This window comes from Panulirus ornatus, chromosome 33 (assembly GCF_036320965.1).
Source record: "Panulirus ornatus isolate Po-2019 chromosome 33, ASM3632096v1, whole genome shotgun sequence".
In the NCBI taxonomy this organism is placed as follows: Eukaryota; Metazoa; Arthropoda; class Malacostraca; order Decapoda; family Palinuridae; genus Panulirus; species Panulirus ornatus.
In genome coordinates this window covers 13,599,919-13,621,656 of record NC_092256.1, presented here as the reverse complement: position 1 = coordinate 13,621,656, position 21,738 = coordinate 13,599,919, and the positions used below count along the sequence as shown (strand labels likewise).

At 48.2% G+C, this 21,738-nt stretch overlaps 1 protein-coding gene across 1 annotated transcript in view; it reads left to right on the top strand.

Annotated features, from left to right (window-relative positions):
* Positions 1 to 21,738, top strand: part of CdGAPr (GTPase-activating protein CdGAPr) — a 302,985-nt gene that overhangs the window by 222,873 nt on the left and 58,374 nt on the right. The window contains exons 5-6 of the mRNA XM_071682068.1: positions 5,557 to 5,809; positions 7,231 to 7,369. Coding sequence (XP_071538169.1) covers positions 5,557 to 5,809; positions 7,231 to 7,369 — 392 coding nt within the window. The remainder of the gene's footprint in view (positions 1 to 5,556; positions 5,810 to 7,230; positions 7,370 to 21,738) is intronic.

The following is a 21,738-nucleotide window of genomic DNA, read 5'->3' as shown; positions in this document are numbered from 1 at the left end:
CTCAGCTGAGGGAGACCAAAATGCTGTGAAGAAAAAAAATGGGGTTCTTTCGTGTTGGAAATTCTCAATACTGGTTGCACTACCTCCTCTGATGTCATCTCCGTAGGCGAGGGCGGCTGTCACCATCACACTCCAACATCTCTGGCGAATATCTCTCTCTCTCTCTCTCGTGTTGTAAGCAGTGGAGCGCCCAGCCCGTGTCATCATTCCCTCCTCACCTGCTCTCAATATTTCCTCCATTAAACTGCGTGTTGTCTGCGAGGGGTCCCTCTTGAACGCTTGATGGATATCTCTTCTGGCCTCCTGTGTCCACACAGTCGAGGGTATTGCCTTACTAATTCTGTTTGTATTGTGTGTATTGCTCTGTGTGTGTGATCACCAGCAGGAGGGTTAGAAGCACACTGCCCTTGAGGACTGAGCTGTTAACATAAGAGACAGTGGATGGCGTACACTTGATTATTAACGTTTTTGAATATGTTGGAATACGGCGCATTCATCCTCCAAGCTTTCCAGTCATTGCCTTTCGCTTATTTTCTATAGCACTGCTGTCGCTTCGTGGTCAAGTGGGGAGGATTGTATGTCGTATCCCACACTGCCCAGTAGTGTGTTGGTGTGTATTTTTTCGGCCTTGCGGGCTGTTGGCTTCCGCTGCCCTCACAGCAGCGGCGTATGCCTGGTTGAGGAGAGCGCGTGTTGCACAAATACCTCCTGTCCATTTTGGCACTGTCAGTTATCTTCCAGAACTAATCTTAGATGCAACGATACCGACTGAAATAAACTCGAACCCCGGATACCCAGACTCGAATACACCCTCGCCACCTCCCTGCTATATATTACGTTTATTTTATACGTCCCGACATGTCATTTCGGCAAGGAATTTATGTGTATGTGTGTGTGTGTGTGCGTAGGTGTGAACGTGTTTAGATGTGACAGTATGGCGCGTGTGTATGTATGTAAGTACATGCTTGCGTGACGGCGCGCTTTGATTTAGAGGCAAGCCTTTCGTTACTTGCCTCACTTGTATCATAACATCACATTGATCTGTGGCCACACGAGTCCAGGTCATTGCACGACGACCCAGTGTGTCCACATCCCCGCGAGTGAGTCGTGCGTGAGTTGACCTGGAGTTGAGGGTGTGTTGAGAGGGCCTTTCTTGTGCCACCTGCCGGTGCCGGGCGCCAGGCCACCTGCCGCGACGGCCTGCCAACCCAGGCCCTTTCCTCCCTCCTCCTCCTCCCCCGACACGTCGCCAGAGCCAGTATGTCGTCTCCTGGTGGTCGTGAAGGTTAGCTTCCTCCGGTGTGGGGAGTCGCGCGCCGGGCGCGGGAGCGGGTGTGAGTGTATGCGTCTGCGTGTGTTTGTGTGTGTGTGTGTGTTAGCGAACCTAGTGAGAGGAAACAGCTGCTCTGATGGTGTTGTGTGTACGTGTGTGGTGTTTAACGGCGGTGTTTAGAACGTCCTGATTTATTACGGTGTTGGGAAAGAAAAATATTAAGAAAACGATGTTGATACTGTGGCGTGTGTGTGTTAACGCCAGCGGGGCAGATATGCCAGGAATGACCATGGTGGCGCTACGGAGGAGCTGCTGCATGCTGTCGTTTGGCTAATAAGTCTCGGGCGACTTTCATTGTCGCTATATTGAGCGAGGGATGCGGACCAGAGCTTTTTAGATGATACTGCCCCCTGTGGCAAGCTGGGGAGTGTTGATAACATGCGTCGCTGGGCCAGAAAAAAAAACTATTGGTCACTTTGGAGGTAATGAGGCCTGAGCTGGTGCCGACCTGGACAGGTCATGAGTGGGTTATTAACCTGGCCAGGTCGTAGGTGTGGTCATGTGGGAGGAGGGTGGGCAGGTCTTGTCACCTGCTTGGTGCACCAGAGTCAGCGGAGGTTTTGATGGTTTGATTTTGTTGTGGTGAAGGTAGCGATGATAGTGATGATGGTGAGTTGTAGTGAAGGTAACAGTGGCGATGACACGGTAGTAATGGCAACGATGGTGATGCTGATAGTGATGGTTGCAGTGATGGGAATTGTGATGACATGGTATTGATAGCTGTGGTGATCATGATGACAAGGACGTGATAGTGATGGGAATGGGATCAACAGCGCCTGGTTGAGTGAGTGGTGATGGAGATGGTTATGACGTGGTGACCATGATGGTGAAGTTGATGGCAGCTGCAGTGTGTGACCCTTGACCCTGGGAGAGCGACAGACCATGGGTCGTGATGCTGTGACCTTGCTGAGGTGGTGAGGGTAGCGAGGTTTGGGGTGCGCTGTGGTGGACATCTCACGGAGGTAGCCAAGTGGAGCTTAGTAACAAGGTCGGAGGAGGAGGTGAGGATTTAAAGAGAGAGAGAGAGAAAAAAAAAAGAGGTGATTGTAGTCTGATTAGAAATCAGGTCGAGGTATATAAAGCCTCGATCTTGAGCTTCTTGTTTGTATGGGTCTTGATGTTGGTCTGTAGCCCCCCTTATGTTGGTGTTGCGTCAGGGACGGTGGGTGAGGGGGGGAGCAGTTTTATGGCTCACCTCCTCCGGTATGTTCCCGGTTATTGGCACGTCACATGCAGACCTGTGGCACTCACGCCCGCTGCTCCCCGGAGGCGTCGAGTGCGGTGCCCCCCAGTCGCCAAGTCTGTCGTGGTTTCCGTGTTTCCATTACGCCCAGTGGGCGCGTGGTTAAGTGCGTGCGTGGGGGCGGGACGCGTAGAGTGAGTCATGTGGATGGTGAGTGGGTCGCTTGGCTGGCTGAGTGCCGCTGACACACGGGAATTACCACCTGACTTGCTTTCGAGATGTCACCTGGTGCCTCTCTCTCTCTCTCTCTCTCTCTCTCTCTCTCTCTCTCTCTCTCTCTCTCTCTCTCTCTCTCTCTCTCTCTCTCTCTCTCTCTCTCACCTGCACCCTCAACCCTCTTACTCCTTCCCTCTCACACCTGCTCCACCTCCCACACCTTCTCCTGTCCTTTGTTCCACACGTTACATCCACTTTCCACACATGGCCCTTTCCCCACACACCCCATTCTCTGCTCCGCACCTGCTTCTTCCACCTGGTCCATCCTTCTCGTCTCACAAACGTCTCAGGAGTGAGGGGTGGCCATCGGGTCGTCTACATGCGGGATGTGCGACTCCTTTACTTCCTTCAGACTTATGAGAAATTTGCTTTGTGAACTGGATTCGACTCCTCCTGTACGGTTTCGAACCCCAAGCGTGTGTGGTGGTCAACCCCAAGACGTCGGTGGCTATCGAACCCTCGTCGTGTGTGGTGGTCGATCCCCAAGACGTCGGTGGCTGTCGAACCCTCGTTGTGTGTGGTGGTCGACCCCCCAAGTGGCTGTTGAAGCCCATTATGCAATAAGCGTTCTGTTCCTCAGTGTTTTCTTTAAGCCTGACTTAAACTAATGACACTTTAGGAGAGTCAATAACCGCTCACGTCTTCATGGAAAGGAAGAACATTAGTGGTGTGTTTATGGTGAAGGAGGAGACAGATCTCAGTGTTGTGACAGCTGCCTGTGGCATGAGGAAAGGATGTAGCATGAAAATATACCTGTGAAGGTGGAGAATGTGAGGGAGACGTGGGAGCACGATGAAGAGCAGTGGGGCGCCAGAACCCACCTGACGAAGCACTCGCTGACGAAGCTCCAGTAGCAGCTGTGATGGTGATGATGGTTGTGATGGGGCAGGTGTGTTGGTGAACTGTGGTGGTGTTTGTTGATGTACAACGCCGCCGCCATGCCCTGCACCCGGCCTGCTGCCTCCTCGCGCACCCACGCCCACCCACACCCACCTGACCCTTGTAATGCCCGAGCGGATACTCGTTCGGGCGTGGGAGGAGGCGTGGGCCTGGGGGAGGGATGGAAGTGGACTTACAACCCTGCATATGTCGCACCGTTAAAGAGAATTTCCTCCGCCTACCGTCTTCACTGTTACAAGGTGACGTGTGTGTGTGTGTGTGTGTGTGTGTGTGTGTGTGTGTGTGTGTGTGTGTGTGTGTGTGTGAGATGTTTGGCACACGCACTGGGGTGGATCAGAGTGGGTAACCTGTGGTATTTTACCGGGGAAACATGACCCCTTGCCCTTATATAAAGAGATAATTGGCCCATTCCCAAAGCAGTGATTTTAAGAATATTTTTTTCTTTATATCTAATATAATACTATACTTCACGTGAGGGAGAATATACCATATACCTCGGCGTTGTGTGACATTCCATGTCCGTCTTGGTTTGCATTTACTTTCGTCTTATCTTGGTGGAGATCTATACTGTAATACCATCAGGATCATCAGTTAAACCAACTGTAATTATGATCTAAATGTAACTTACATTTAAATCCAACTCGCCCTGGGCAATAATTGCATAAGTTGTTTCCTTGAGTTTGTGCATGAAGACAGTATGCGACAGGGTGCTACGTATATTGTGAGCATCTTTACGTCTGCAAACATAATGGTATTGCCAGACAGATGTGAAGTATGGCAAATGCACGTGAGGGAAGTATATATATATATATATATATATATATATATATATATATATATATATATATATATATATATATGAATTATGTACATGTGTATATATGTATATGTCTGTGTATGTCTATATATGTATATGTCTGTGTATGTATATATATGTATATGTTGAGATGTATAGGTACGTATATTTGCGTGTGTGGACGTGTATGTATATACATGTGTATATAGGTGGGTTGGGCCATTCTTTCGTCTGTTTCCTTGCGCTACCTCGCTAACGCGGGAGACAGCGACAAAGCAAAATATATATATATATATATATATATATATATATATATATATACATATATATATATATATATATATATATATATATATATATATATATATATATATATATATATATATATATATATATATATATATCCATCCATACTGCAGATATCTGCTTTTCATCAAAGCTGCAGTTCGAGTTGCACCCATAGGTCTTACGCTATTTCAAATGTATGACTAATGTGTTGATTCTGTTTTATAGTCTTATTACAACAGTATGTTTTTGTCGCGTCTGGACCACTTTGTTTGCTCATCTCTTTAACTGATATATTTTTTTTCCATGTTTTGTCTTTCTTCCTGGTATTGTAAGTGATTAACATGTGAATGATGATAAGGTCTTCATGCTTCAGGCTTATTTTTATGCCTCATTTGTGTAGCTATTATTTAATTAAGGTTTCATCAACGCAATTTATATAGACTTTCACTTCTAGACCACTTCTAAACTATACTTATTTGATGGTTTTCATTTTGTAGACTACATTTTTCGATGTGTTTTTCCTGTGTATGTTTCAAATGGCTTATGTTTCTTGTACAATGGATGTTTCATTTTAACGTTTCGCATGTTTCCCTTATGTATCTGCTGCTATTGTCCCCGTCATACCACTCCTGCTTCTGTGTTCATTGTCGGTGTTTCACGCACCTCCAGACGTGCTGTTTCGCCTGAACCCCTTTTTTTCCTCTGTGTCGGTGTTTCACATTACGTCAGACTCACTGTTTGTATCACATGGCGTGACCCTGATCTTGTGTATGCCCGCAGGCGGCGGTGGCTGGGCTGCTGGGGGAGTATGTGGCCCGCCTGAGCGAAGTGGCCGGCTCCCTCATCACCTGTGGCCCCGTCCTCAACTGGCTGGAGCTGGACAACCGTGGCCACCGCCTCATCGTCACAGACGACTCGGACATCAACACCCCCGCCGTCGCCGCCGCCTACGTCGTCAAGCGCTACACCGCCCAGGCCTCCGACGAGATCTCCTTCGAGGTGAGTACCTGCGCCATCCTCTGTTTTGGAGAAGGTGGTGGTGGTTAGGTTAGGTCTTCAGCAGATTCCGACGAAGGTGGTCTGGGTAAGTACCTAATTCTTTTTCTTGTATCCGGGGATTACTATGTGGGGCTTAGAGTGCGTTTGTGTGGACAGTCTGTTTGGTGTGTGTGTGTGTGTGTGTGTGTGTGTGTGTGTGTGTGTGTGTGTGTGTGTTGTTTTGAGGGTCGGGTATGCGTTTCATCATTCAGGTCTTCGAAACCTTTGTCTTAACTGTCCCTCTGGGGTTATAAAGCGTTTTTCTGTGTGGTTTTGTTTCGATTATTTGACACTTATGGTGTTGATCCCTTATTTAAGTGGTTTATGTGTGGGTTTAAGGGGTTGAGTTTTTCTTGAGCGAGATCTTCAAGTGGAAGCCGAGGTTGTGTCTACTGTGTGTCTCGCTCTCGTGTTTTGGCTCGTTATGATTGGTGTTGGGTGTGGAAGGATGTTGGAAATGGTGGAGGGTGTTGGATGTTGGAGGATGTTGGAAATGGTGGAAGATGTTGGATGTTGGAAATGGTGGAAGATGTTGGATGTTGGAAATGGTGGAAGATGTTGGATGGTGGGAATGATGGAGGATGTTGGAAATGGTGGAGAATATTGGATGGTGAAGGTGACGATGGAGGATGTTGGAAATGGTGGAGAATGTTGGATGGAGGAGGTGATGACGGAGGATGTTGGAAATGGTGGAGGATGTTGGATGGTGGAGGAGGTGATGACGGAGGATGTTGGAAATGGTGGAGACTGTTGGATGTTGGAGAGGGTGGAGGTGTTCCTCGTCCCACCTGCCGCTGGCTGACCCCCAGCAGGCTGGTCCTGTGCCTAATTCATGAGTGGGTCACAGGTCATCTCTCCCACCCACCGTGTACAAACCCGCAGGTCAGGGGCCGCTGGCCTTTCGATCTGGTTATCTGCAATTTAGATGACATTTGTTTTTTTGCAAAATGCTTCAGTTATGGCCTGGAGCCGCCCTCATCAAGGACACACACACACACACACACACACACACACACACACACACACACACACACACACACACACACACACACAGATAGATAGATAGATAGTTTATTGACCACAGCTTCAGTTACAAGTAATACATTACGCTATATAAAACGTATAATCCTAACACACACACACACACACACACACACACGACAGATGAGTAAAGATCTAAGCAGTTCATTGCAGCTGCCCCTGGTGCACGATTAGAGGCAAGCCCCTCCGAATTTTACTGAAGGTGTCCTACATAGAAGGCATAGTTTCACCCTCAATCGTGTGTGTGTGTGTGTGTGTGTGTGCGTCCGTCCGTGTGTTCATGCTTACGCGCTCTGCTCAGTGGAGGATGACATGTACGCCTCTCAGTGTAACGTGTGGTGCGCCTCTCAGTGTAATGTGACTGTAAAAATAAAGTTCATGCGGGACGTAGAGGATGGTACAGGCGCACCACAAACCTCGTGTCTCAGTATATGCTGATAGTGAAACCTCCGGCGGACGTGGAGGATGATATGGGCGATCCTTCGGCAGATCGTCGTGACGAGCAACACCCTCGGTATGCCGAGAGAGAGAGAGAGAGAGAGAGAGAGAGAGAGAGAGAGAGAGCGGGCAGGGAGGCAGCGTCTTATTACAAACTCTCATCCATGTTTAAGTTATATAACTCACCGTCGCCCAGAATAAACCTGAGATAAGAGCATGCATTGTTAGAGGCTACAATCAAGTGGTTGGGAGAGCAGTTGTGCACCCGGAGGTCGTTAATAATGACTACTTCAGTCTTGGTGTCAGGGTTACACGCGCTACAAGCCACCACCACACCGCCACCACCACCACCGCCTCAGCCACACCGCCTCCACCACACCGCCTCCACCACACCGCTTCAGTCACTCTGGTCGAATGCCCAAATCACACAGCTGAAACACAACCCCCCACCCCACCCCGAGCGCCTGCCGCCCGTCTCTCTCTCTCTCTCTCTCTCTCTCTCTCTCTCTCTCTCTCTCTCTCTCTCTCTCTCTCTCTCCTTACTGCATGCATCTCTTCATGCCCTCGTTATTGTCATCTCTACTTCCCTCATTCGCCCATTCTCTTTCTGTACGTTCACTTTGCATCTGGACATCGGAATTTATATGGAGGACTCTCTCTCTCTCTCTCTCTCTCTCTCTCTCTCATATTCTGTCTGTCTGTCCTCGTGTCTGTGATGTGTTGTGTCTTCCGGCTGTTTACCAGTAAGGATCCTATAACCCACGTATAAATAAAATATATATATATTCTACACGAATAAAAGTGCATATGAACGCGCACCTTCATAGAACATACAAACCTCCAACAGCCAGGATCGAACCTGGGACCCCTGTGCAAGAGGCAGGCATGCTCACCGCTAGGCTATGGGACTGTACAATAGGAAACAACTATTCGAAATACTGAGTACTCGAATACCCTTCGTCTCACAATAGTGAGCAACGGGGTCTATACTTGGTTGTTTCCGAACAGACGCACATAGCCAGCTGATAGCGTTTTACTGAACCTAACTGTACAACGCGGAGGTATATGAATACGAATAAAGTGCATATGAACGCGCACCTTCAAATATATATATATATATATATATATATATATATATATATATATATATATATATATATATATATATATATATATATCTTACGAAATGTCAAGCCTGTATAGCACGTGGAGGAGGTGTCTAGATCCCACACCCTCCGGTCTTGTATGTCCCAAGAAGCGTGGGATGGAGCCCAGCGACTCCCGGGACGAGATATCCCAAGGACGGTGACGAATGAAGTCTTCAGGACAACACTTGAGGAAGTGGGGGCGCGCCACCACCAGACCTGCTCACACCATCTGGTGTGTGTTGACGTGTCTCAGGCTCGGGTGATCACCTCATCTTCATCTGGAGGTGCAATTCTTAAAGGAATCATCATCATCATCATAATGATAATGATAATGATAATAATATTGATAATTATGATAATATTGATAATAATAGTAATAATATTATTATTATTTGGTTAACAAGTTCTCTGACTGATGTAAATACGTCCACTTCAACAAACTTCGTTCATCACTTAGATACTTATCTCCCGGAGTTATAAGTATATGATTGAGACTTACGTTAACTTTTGATCGCTATTGACCAACTCGCATCACAAGAGCGGAAAACCCCATGTTGGAATCCCCTCAACGCCCTTATCCTGGATGTTTTTAGAAGAAAAAAAAAAGCAGCAGGAGAAGGTGATTCGACCTGCTTATAAAGTGCAAGAGGAGGAGTGAGTGAGTGTGGTGTAGCGGGTCTCAAACACCCATCGAAACTGTCGAACATGTTTGCCATTTGCCATTGAGGTCCTGAGGCTTGTGTGATGAGGGAGAGGGTGTGTGTTTAACCCCCCCGGGCCAGGGACGTGTGGTTTCCTGTCCCCCACTTAAATCAATGGAATTACTTACATCTTAAAAAGCTTACTATCATGAGCGATGTGTTAGAATCGGGAGATGTTAATAATGTCAACAGTATTTGTTTGTTACTGAGGTGGTGTTACGGAGGGCTAACGTGACTGTTACAGGCCAGTTTATGGAACTCCCTGTAAACCTGATGGTCGGGTAGACTGAAAGTCAGCATGACTGCTGATGGGAGGCGGTAGTAGACTCGTGGATGATATACCTCAAAGTGATCATTTAGGAATGGAAGAATGCACGTTATAAACCCCCAACCCTTGATAAAGGTTGTGGGTGTTTGAGCCTTGAGATTGAACGAGCGGTTTGCTGCGAGCGTCCAGGGTTGGGTGAGTGGGTACATGATCCTAATAGCCACCTGGACACCCAGGTTCGAGTCCCGGGAACGTCCCGTGTTCTTCCGGTGGGGTGGAGTGTGGGGGTGAGGCCCCAGATCTCACAGGTGTTCTCTGCACCGTCATTTTCAATGACAGCATTTCAGCTTTCTAGACGTCGTTCCTCCGTTCATTATTGGCACTGGCTCTTCCGTTACCAGTTTCCTCACTAGTATATTTCCGCTCTTTTTAAGGTCTTTCGATATGGCTAGTCTGGTCTTTACGTTACACCACGACCCGTAACGTCTCATTGATGAATGTCTTGATGTGATCTTCGGGTGTCATCTGATGGTGGGAACGATACATTTGTTTATTTTAATCGTAAATATGCAACCCTGCGCGAGGCTGCCACGGCACATGTGTGCTGGTTTGTTATTATGGCCAGACCCAGCCCAGCGGCGCGCGGGACTCCCAGTGCGAGCCCAGACGCCGAGGCGGAAGGACGACGGTCTGTTTCCTCTCGCTGGGTCTCTTGTGTTATGTGGATGTGGACGTGTGATTAATACCCTGGAAGAGTTAGTGCGTGATCCGTAATGATACGGCGGTTTGAAATATCGAGTCGAGAGCTCGCTGCGTGAGAGACAGCAATGCCGCTCCACCACCCGATCTCAGCCAGAGTGGTCCGTGAATGGGTGGGGAAAGGTGCGTGTCCGTGGGCGTGATCACAGGGTGTGTTTGCGATACCAGGGGGCGCGTGTGTTGGTGTCACGAGCCACGCCGCCGGTGAGGAGGACCTTGCGATGATGGACCGATGTAAACCGTGCCCTACACGCCCCAGGTCGCCCTGCCCTAGCCATCCTGGCCTAAGACCCCGAGTGTGCCGACGTTTTGTGGAAGGAAATGTGAAAACATCCCCAGAGGATGAGAATGATACCAGTGGAAACCCACTGATATGAGAATACAAAGTGCTGCTGGTGCACATCCGTAACATTTAAGACAAGCAGCACAAGTGTGTGTGTGTGTGTGTTAGGTAGAGCGACGGAGCAGCCAGTTACTTTCCCAAAGGCCGCCAACAGCACCAACACAAGGCCCCTCTTCCTCCCCGCCGTGCCTGCTGGGGGAAGACACAACACAGCCACGGAAGGTGTTCCTCCTCATCATCCTGCATCCCCAGGGACGCCATCACTCCTATGGTGAGATCCTGCTAGTAGAGGCAAGGGGGAAGGAAGCTTAGGTTATCACGGCCACACCACCCAAATACCCTCCCCCAAAAAATAATATGGCCTGCAATATTGCCTTGCCAATAAGGGCAAGGATCTAAAGCTTTGGGAAAGGGTTAGGGGTCACCATCCCTCGACTCTGGCCTTAGAAATTAATTAATAAAGGGAAGAGGTACTGGGAGGACGAGTGTCGTGTCTATGGTGATAGTCTGGGATGGCTGGCGTTCAAGGCGGGTGGGTGAGAGTGATGTTTACTCCCCAGCGACCTTGTCCTCCCCGAAAAAGCAGAGGGAATGTAGGTAACAGATAACCGGTATATGTCGGAAATACCATACACGGGCGGAGGAGTAAAGCACGAATAGATTCGTCCATCATCCCAGAAGTAGTGTGTCAGTATACACCAGGTATATATATTTCAGTATAACCCGGGTATATATGTCAGTATATTCCAGGTTTATCTGCCCGAGGTTTTTATTGTAGTTTGCCTTCGTCGGTATGAATGAGTTATACCAGACTCTGAAGTTCTGTTAGACTCGAGAGTAATTATGTTTCAAGGGGACTTTCTCCTTCCTGCCAAGATGGGTTTGCGAGAGCCGTCAGCTGAGGAGAGCAGCGAAGAACACTTGGCATGTTGTGGGAGGCTTTAAGCTGGATAGCTTCGTGGGCGTGTATGGTTGGCTGTGTGATGAGGAGCTGTGCCTTGTGTGGTGGACCTGTGGATTTAGTGTAGTTTCCCTTCTAAAGTTTACATGTCTGGTCCAGCATATGGATTGCAGGGACCCAGCCTTAGGGTTACGTGTCTCCTAACTTGTGAAGAATCTTAGTTACCTGTAGACGTGTTTTGTAGGGGAGAAATGTGATGTTACAGATATATATATATATATATATATATATATATATATATATATATATATATATATATATATATATATATATATATATATACACACAATTCGGGGACTTTATAGGATTCCCGCAGATTCAAAACTATGCTCGCAGAAAAATCAAATTTGGAGTTATATCCTTGACGATATATATATATATATATATATATATATATATATATATATATATATATATATATATATATATATATATATATATATATACACACACTCCAGCCTCTGTGTCTGACTTTCTCTGATGAGAAAAAAACTCACACAGACAAGCAAGCAGGCACATACATACGTACATGTGGTTGCAATTAAACACACATGATTGTTTATGCAGCACTTGTCAACATGAAGTCGTGTGCAAGGCTTTGGAATACTGCCGAGTGTAGGAGTCGCTGGTCCCGGATGTTTCGTTAATGTATCGTGAGTGAGATAATTAAATATTTATGTACATGTATTTAACTCCATTTACTTCTGTAGCTTCGTTATTCATTTTTTATTTATACGTCATCGAGGGCATTGATGTCTCGTGTTGTGGGGAACGTATCTATCGTGAGTTTGGGTAGGTATATGTGTGTTGTGGTAATGATGTTATACACTGTGTTAGTGTCATGTAACTCAGCTGTAGTGTGGAGAACGGTGGTCACTCTTGAACATAGTAAGGTCCTAGACGTCACGGTGTTCGCCTGGCCCACCAGATATTGAAGCAGCGTCTGTGTTGGTTTATGTTCTTTTGTTCTCGAGGATAATTTTATGGTGATGTTTTGGTCGATTTGAATCGCAAAGTACAATTATGGCGGTGGTATGCTGAGACATGACGGGACTGGCCTTAAGCACGACGCTACGACCCTTGGGTATGATAGCCTGGACTTTGACGTAAAGTAATTCCAAAGGGTCTAAACCAAGACCATATCTGTGAACCCAAGGGCAGCATCGTCCTGCTCAGCTTGGCCCCGCCTTGGGTAGAGGGGGAAAATGTGATAGAAAGATTAAGGGAGAAACTAGACAGAGCTCTTCAGGTTTACGCAGGCTTGACTTCTAAATGTCGAAAAGGCTGTAAAGGAAGAAGGAGGAGATGAATGAAAGAAGAGAGAGTTCCGGAGATTCTCTGTTCGAAGGGGGGTAAAAGCGGGGTATCAGAACGATCCTCGTGTTGCTGCTCTCCACACACACACACACACACACACACACACACACACACACACACACACACACACTAGGGGAAGCGGCAGCCAGCCGTGAGTCATGGGTTGCAGGCCTGTACAACAGTGGAAGGGACACTGCAGACACCTCGCGAGAGCAGAGGGCCAGAATATGACTCGTAGGATATAAAGAGAAGAAGATTTATGGATTTTGAGGAATCAGTGAGTGACGCTGGTGTGTCAGTGACACAGGAGTGGAATATGGTGATGTGCTTCGTTGTATCCTCTGTCCTCCACATCTATCCTTATAATTTCTCCCCTCCTCACCATCCCCCTCACACACATACATCCACACTCCACTTCCCTATCCCTGCTCCATGTTTCTTCATCCCACTCCCCACTCCGACGCTCGTGTAGCGGTGCAGATGTCTCTGGTTACTAAGCGTGTTGGCACGAGGTGACTCAGACAGTCGCGTGTGAATGCTCGGGCTGGGGGAGAACGCCATATAATGCAACACCTGGCGGTAACGCTGGAGACTGAACGTTCTTCGCGCCCTTATAGCGAGAGAGTTCGAGAATGAACGCGCCCCCCGCGCCCCATCCCCCCAAGCAAACCGTAAAGATTTAATGTCTCGACAGAAGGCTCACGTGAGAACGTCAGGAAATGAGCCTTGGGGTAATGACTGACGTAATTTGAACGCGTGATAATGGACACGGAAGGCAGCATGCTTGCGGTAACCTGGTTACTGGAAGGGTGATGACCAGGTTCGACGTCGAAGGAGGGGGCGGACGGACCCCTCCCGCTTGTCAGAGCATCTCCGGACGTTCGCTGGTGAGGCGTTCGCTTGATTTGTTCATTTTTGCCGCAAGAGCGGCCTTATTTTTTTATTTATCATGTGCCTGTACTCGTGCTGTAGGCGGTAGCGCCGATCTGAAGACCACTTGCCGGGGTAGGTTATCAGAGAGGTTGGTCTTGCTGGGGTAGGTTTTTAGAGAGATGAACTTGCCGGAGGAGGTGTGTCTGTTGGTGGACTGTGTCACCCTGCAGTGGTCAAACCCCGCGTGACTGAGGCGTCTGGTGGACTAAGAATAGTAAGGGTTGGAGGTACTCCATCGTAGAGCCGTAGTCTCTAGACGTGCAAATGTGTGTGTGTCCACATCAGTTTTGGTGGTGCTTCTTCGTAAACTTTGCTCAACTCTTTTTCTTTTCTTTTAAGTTGTAGGTAAAAGTGCGTGGACGGGAAGTTTCTCGGTCTCGCATTTTGTAAGTATAGTGTTGGAAGTATAGGTCTGTGGAGGTAAGGCTTTGAGGCACATGTATGTGGAGTTAGAGTTTGAAGGCGCAAGTATGTGGAGGTAGAGTCTGGTGGTACTCGTGTGTAGATGTACAGTCAGGAGTTAACATTGTGTTGAAGTAGAGTCTGGAGGTACTCGTGTGTGGAAGTAGAGTCTACAAGATCTAGTGTTTGGAGGAAACGTAACTGTACATTAACGTGTGGTCGATAAGTTATGTTAATGAGTGTGTGGTGAACATGTGGTATGGTCTTCTAGCTTAGCTTCTCTCCCTTATCGCTTGTGTTTCTGCGTGGAGGTTGGTGTTGCGTCTTGAGGATATGCCTTGACTGCGTTCTTATGTGTGTTGTCTGTCTGTCGCTGTGGGTTTATAAATGAATCAGAGAGAGAGAGAGAGAGAGAGAGAGAGAGAGAGAGAGAGAGAGAGAGAGAGAGAGAGAGGTTGGGGTCAGGGGGTAGGGTAGGCGAGGAAAGCGTTGGGGCCAGGACTGGACCAGCTGGGAGGGTCTAGGTGGGTGTTGTCCCAAGCATGTTGTATTTATGAGGTTATAGATTAACCAGGGCAGGCCAAGGTCAAGCTTGCTGCACAGGATTATGGCCCTTTGACCCTGAGGGCGGGTGAGGTGGGGGGCAAGGGGGGTTATGGCCCAGCTCCCCAGGGCATGCCATAGGGCGGGCCAAGGTCAGGTAGGAAAAGGGGGTATTGCCCCCTAAGGGTGGACACAGGATGAAGGGGGGCAGTGGTCCGTGGCCTTGAGGGCAAGGGATGCTGCCATAGCGTGTGAGGCAGGGATGCAGCCTCTCCCTCATTGATTGTGGTGCACTGCAGTCTCGTCACTGTTGGCGCCGCCCCCCCCTCCCTCTCATGCTCTCATTCAGTCTCCCCTCACACCCTTGTTGCTCTCCCTCACTCCCTCATTACTCTCGTGTCCATACACATTACTGTCACTCACACCTTTATTACTCTACTTCACCTTCCTCATTACTCTCATTCACTCCTTCATACCTCTCCCTCAGCTGTAGCCTCTACCCTACACTCATCCCTCATACTCTCATGAGATCCTCTCCACACCCTTCATGTCGTATTTATTATCTTGATCTCAGATTCTCTTCACCAACCTCATCTTTATACTCCTCATATTCCTCACACAGCAGTCACCCTACTTATCACCTCTTCTTCTTCCCCTCATACCTTGTCATACCCGAGATAGGCTGGATATACTGGAGTCTCATCTTATGTTTTAGAGGAGGGAGGAATGTATTGCCTTGTGTGTGTGTGTGTGTGTGTGTGTGTGGACCGAAGCATACAAACCAATGACGTCTGAGTGGATGAGTCCGGCAGTGATACGTTTGTTGTTGTTGGCGACGACCCTGCTCTACTTGGACCCCCATGTGTTCAGCCCCTACACACACACACACACACACACACACACACACACACACACACACACACACACACACACACACACATATACCTGGTCCACCGGGCCACTGACTCTCAGGTGTTCATCCCCTCCTCCCGCACCCCTGACCTGACCCACACAACCCGACACCTCCCGGGTGTTCAACCGCTCCTCCCCCAACAGAGCATCCCCGGCCTCCCTCTCCCAGATGTGCACTCACTCCCATAATCAACAAGTACCACACCAAACACACCTCCCCCACCCTCCCTACACACAAACACACACACACACACACACACACACACACACACACACACACACCTCCCGCATGTAGGTGCCATCCCTCATATCCTCGGTTGAGTTATAGTCTGTCATTGAGTAAGGATGAGGTTCGAGGTCGACACCGACACCGTGTAGAGAACACATCTTTGGCCAGTACCTGCCGGCGATGTGGAAGAACCCACGAAGACGTCAGAGCCGATAAGATCTGTATTTAGGTGAACGTGTCTCTTGTATTACGGCGGAGAACTGGATATGTGTGTGTGGCGTTCTCGGGTTCACGGGAGGAGAGAGACATCCGTGTGTGTGTGTGTGTGTGTGTGTGTGTGTGTGTGTGTGTGTGTGTGTGTCAGGGTGTTGTGAGGAGAACTGCAAGTTTATGTGGGAAGGAATGTCTATCAGAGGCACACAAGTTATGTTGTGGCGTGGATGTAGCAGTAACGGGAACCTCACATAACCATAAGAAATACAAAGTTGCCTGCCTGCCCTCTCGCGCGCGCTCGTCAGGCTTGGCCAAAAAAATAAAAAAAACCATCTTAAGAAACATACAGATCAAATGCCCTTTCAGTGAATCATTTCTTTTTACCCTGTGTACACACGTTGGTCGCGCACACACCAGATTTCTTTACATTATTGATGTCGATGGATATCAGTTGACACATGTAGCGACGTCGTTGCTGAAGCAAATGAGTGCGAGGACGACAGATCACGTTCCTGCAGCTGGAGCTGTTGGGCAGTGCCCTCCCTGGCGACAGTAGAGGCTACAGCATAATGACAAACAGACGTAGAGGGTCGTGCTGCAACAGCCGCTCGGGTGAGGGTAAATGTTGATGAATTGCCAGACGGCAAGTGGGATGTACTTTAACTAATATGTTGTTGGTTGTATTGTGCTGTGGCCGACTTAAAGTTTGAGGCGAACGTGCTGCATGTAGCTAACAGCGAATGGACCGTAACCGATTGCATGTTACCTGAGTATTCTTCGAACTCATTAGCTCATAAGCGAACTTACCGTTATTACATACGTGTTTGGAATGATCTTACTGTCACGATGTGTAAGACTTTTAGTTGAGAGAGGCAGACCCAGCTGTATGGTACTTGACACCTCAATAGCTTAAGAATATTTGAATATTTCAGATTTTTTTTTTTTTTGAAAACTTAAAGAACGTATGGTATTTGACACCTCAGTAGCTTAAAGAATATTTCATATATTTTTTTTTTTAACTTGAAGGACGAGTAATGACGTGAGGTGTCACGTGATTCTTTTGTTTTTATGGGTTACCCTCCATACCGGTGTGAGAAACGAGGGAGTTGGTTTGATCTGCCGGTAGCTTAGGGAGGTCTTCACGGTGCTGCAGAGACCGAAGAGGATGGTCATGGAGAGGACCAGTTGTGTCAGGAGGGAGGGAGGGAGGGAGGAGGGCTGTTTAGCTCCCGGTCGGTGTTCGACTTCAGAAGGGGTGTCCGCCAGGACTGTGATAGGAGTACTGTTGCCCCTTCTTTGTGTGTGAATCTGAACCACTTTACCTCCTGGTGTATGACACGGTGTTCACTGTAGTCGGCGTGTTGCTGTGGACCGCCCACTCTCGACCCACCACTTGGTCTCTCATGGGTCCCTGCCGTACCACTGTGGGCCCAGACACTTCTAGACGCCCCCTTCATGTTCAGTCTCAACTGTGCTCAAGTAGACGGTATATTTGTCTGATCACAACAGTGAAACACGTCATCAGTGCGCCGATGGACCTAAGATTCAACAGGCCTGTCACTCGATCCGTCTCAGTTAGACCTTGTTTTTCGTATTTGTTTTCGAGATATGAGCCCTCGGCGCTTGGTGCAAGTACCAGATTTTTTTGTTAATACTGTTAGGCTCCTCATATATCTTCCCCCACGCCTCACAGGGCCGCCTCCCCGCTCTGTTAATTCTTATATACGACCGGTTTTTTTTTTCCCCCATCCATATCCGGACCTTTCTGCTGGGTATTGCAGGCCTAGTATTTTCCTACGAAAAAGAACTGGGATGGTCTTCGTATTCCCTTATCATATTACTCCCTCTGACAGGATGCATCATATTCGTAGGTTCCTGTGTTGAGTAGACGTCTTCGTGTTTGATCTCAACTTTTGCCTCTGGTGATGGTGGCCCCTGGTTCTACTCTAATCTTTTGGATATAGTTCCGATGTTAGACGTAGGTAATATTATAGGCACACTACTACTACTACTACTACTACTACTACTACTACTACTACTACTACTACTACTACTCCAGGCACACATCTACTTTTACTTCTGCTACAGGCACCCTCTTACTACTACTTACTCTGCTACAGAGACATTTCGTACTACTACCACCACTTCTGTATGCAAATCGCTACAAGCTCCATGGTGTCTTAGCGACCGTCTTCCTCTCAGCGCTAACTTACTGACGACTTTGCTCTCTCCCTCTCCCCCCTAGCCCTCACAGTCACATGACGCTCCATCCTCCCGTGCCGGAGCGCTGGTCCAAGGCAGGCACAGCGGACTGTAAGCCTTTAGGCCCCACTCGTGAGCACACTGATGACCTGATCGAGGGGCCCCTGGCCGGTGGTAATGAGCGGAGCCTCGATCTTAGCACGTTCAGACCTTTGTCGCCGTGGTCATGTATTGAGATGACACTCACGAAGGGAACTGTGGCTCTCTTTGTTACTACGAGTGACGCACTGATGCCCGAGCCTGGAGGACCCAGGGAGGTGTATGATGCATGTCACACACACAGTAATTGTGGTATGCCACACGTACATATTGCGGCGTGCATCATGTGCACATACAAGGTAGGGCTGAGGTGGGTGAGGGTGGCGGAGAGAACCGCTGGAGATTCAGGTGCGGAACATGAGTGAGTGGTTTACGTCAGGGTACAGGTGGTGGGACATGCACTGGTAGATGGGGGGATGGTTAGGTAGTGATATGGTGGGGACGGTGGAGGATGGTAGGTTGTTGAGGAGGGGGAGCACGTCTGACTCAGTGAGGGAGGGTGAGAGACTGGCCGGGGGTGGATGACCATATCCATCTCATTCTTCAGTCTACTTTCTCACTCTTCTCCCTCCCCCTCCCCTCTCCCCCCCCCTCTCTCTCTCTCTCTCTCTCTCTCTCTCTCTCTCTCTCTCTCTCTCTCTCTCTCTCTCTCTCTCTCTCTCTCTCTCTCTCTCATTCGGGTAAGATGGATTACGAGAGTGTGTTTTAGAGGGGTTAGTAGGTTGATCGGGTAGGATACAAAATCGAAGAGAGAGAGAGAGAGAGAGAGAGAGAGAGAGAGAGAGAGAGAGAGAGAGAGAGAGAGAGAGAGAGAGAGAGAGAGAAGTAGAAGGGGAGGGGGAGGCGTAGTGTGTAGAGAGGCCATTAGCAACACCAGGGCCGGTCCTCCAACATTTGCATATTCTTAATGATGAATAGAGACTCACGGACGGTGATTTGTCTGAGGGGCCAGGCAGACAGGAGAGGGGTGAGGGGGACTGGGTTAGTGTAGGGAGACGTGGGTGAGATGGGGGGTGGTGGATGTAGAGACTGGGGAGGGGTATTGGGACGTGGTAGGAGACGGAGGAGAGAGAATGAAGCTACACAAGGAACCACAAACAGCAACAGGTCATTGTGGGTCCTTTCGAGACTGTTTGTGATGGAGGAAACGAGACAGTAGTATGGTAGATGCGTAGACAGTAGGATAGTAGACACATAGACAGTAGTATGGTAGACGCATAGACAGTAGGATAGTAGACACATAGACAGTAGTATGGTAGACGCATAGACAGTAGGATAGTAGGCACATAGACAGTAGTATGGTAGACGCATAGACAGTAGGATAGTAAACACATAGTAGTATGGTAGACGCATAGACAGTAGGATAGTAGGCACATAGACAGTAGTATGGTAGACGCATAGACAGTAGGATAGTAGGCACATAGACAGTTGTGTGATAGACGCATAGACATTAGGATGGAGAAAGTAGAAAAGAAGACAGACGTCTGACCTGTGAATGTATATGGAAGACGTGGAGGAACCAGGAGCTGAGACATGGGTTGGTGAGGGAAGACATGGATGGGGAAAGAGTGGGAGGTTAGAGATTAATGGTGAGGCTTATATGGATAGAGATGCATGAATACGTGCATAAGGACAGAGATAAGACAGGTAGGTGGATGAGGGCGGAGAGAATTGGGGAGATAGTTGAGAACAGAGACGGAGGGAAGAAGTGATTGGTAATAAAGATGGATGTTGGAGTGGGTGAGAGTAATCGTAGAGACAGACAGGTAGAATGTTTTGATGTATTATTACCGGTATTAGACAAAGACTGTCATTGTTTTTCTTGCATGCATCCGTTCCATTTCTACAGGGACCACAGCTCCCCAGTATGGAGTACTGTTCGCATATCTGTTTAGCCAGAGTAGAATTAACAGCCTCCCGCCTTATCAGCTCCCTATCTGTCACCTCTCTTCAACCATCCCTTTCCCTCCACCCAGTGTTGCTTCTCTTTCCCTGTTCTGCAAGTAGTAATTCAGCCAGTGCTCTCATGACTTGTTTGTGTGTATCTCCCGAGCTGTGAGACTTGGGCCCTAGGCACGCAGAAGGCTGCTCCTTCCAGTAGTTTATATGTATACACCTACTAAACGAGGTTTGACCGTTATGATACCTCTTTTCCGTGTACAGCGAAGCTGTGGTGTTTTCTTACGTCGATTGACTTGCTCTTCTCCTAGATTTGACCTTTCCATTTTTGAGTCAAGTCTGCAAGGACCTTGGGAGCGCAAATGAATGCTAGCATTTTACTCTTCTACTTTCCATTTTATCTTTAGTTAAAGATTGCCATGATTGGAATATTTTCTCTCCGTGTCATGTCAGTCACATTATAGATATGTAGACAGACAGACATAATGTTAAGGGTTGTGGTGATATATGTCCTTCTTCTTCTTCTTTTTCTTCTTCTTCTTCTTCTTCTTCTTCTTCTTCTTCTTCTTCTTCTTCTTCTTCTTCCTCTTCATGTTCTTCTTCTTTTTCTTCTTTCTCCTCCACCCTCTACTTCTTCTTTTTTTCGTCCTCTTTTCTTCTTCTTCTTCTTTTCGTCTTCTTCTTCTTCTTCTTCTTCTTCTTCTTCTTCTTCTTCTTCTTCTTCTTCTTCTTCTCTCGTGCTTGTTTCTTTTGACCTGACTGTGTACGCTGGCAATAAGAGATCAATAACACATTAAGATATTTGTGTGTAGGCGGACTGAGTTGGGGAGGTGGGGGAGGAGGAGGACTGCTGGTTAGAGAGGTATTGAGATGGGGGAATGACTAGAGAAGGAGGGTGTCGCATAATATCGACCGAAAGAGAGGTGGGTGTTGTTACTTAGGAGGGAAGTTGCAGTAGAAATGAAGGTTGTTCTCAGGGGAAGGTTTTGTAGGAGATGGCGAAGGCGGGAGAGAACAGATATTGGATGGGGGTAAGTGATAGGAGGGATGAGGGAAAGGTTGTCGGAGAAGGAGGAGGGAAAGGTTGTTGGAGAGGGAGGAGGGAAAGGTTGTTGAAGAGGGAGGAGGGAAAGGTTGTTGGAGAGGGAGGAGGGAAAGGCTGTTGGAGAGGGAGGAGGGAAAGGTTGTTGGGGAGGGAGGAGGGAAAGGCTGTTGGAGAGGGAGGAGGGAAAGGTTGCTGGAGAGGGAGGAGGGAAAGGTTGTTGGCGAGGGAGGAGGGAAAGGCTGTTTGAGAGAGAGGAGGGAAAGGTTGTTGGAGAGGGAGGAGGGAAAGGCTGTTGGGTAGGGAGGGCTGGATGTTATTTTTATGTTGAGGCGAATGTAGTGGAAGAGAGGGTTGGGAAGAAGGGAGAGGGAGGTAGCCATAAATCTCATCGTTCATGAGGAGGCGACTTGCTCTGACCTAGACTCCAAGCAAACCCGCTTACAGACCACAGAGAGCAGTTGGCAAGTAGGG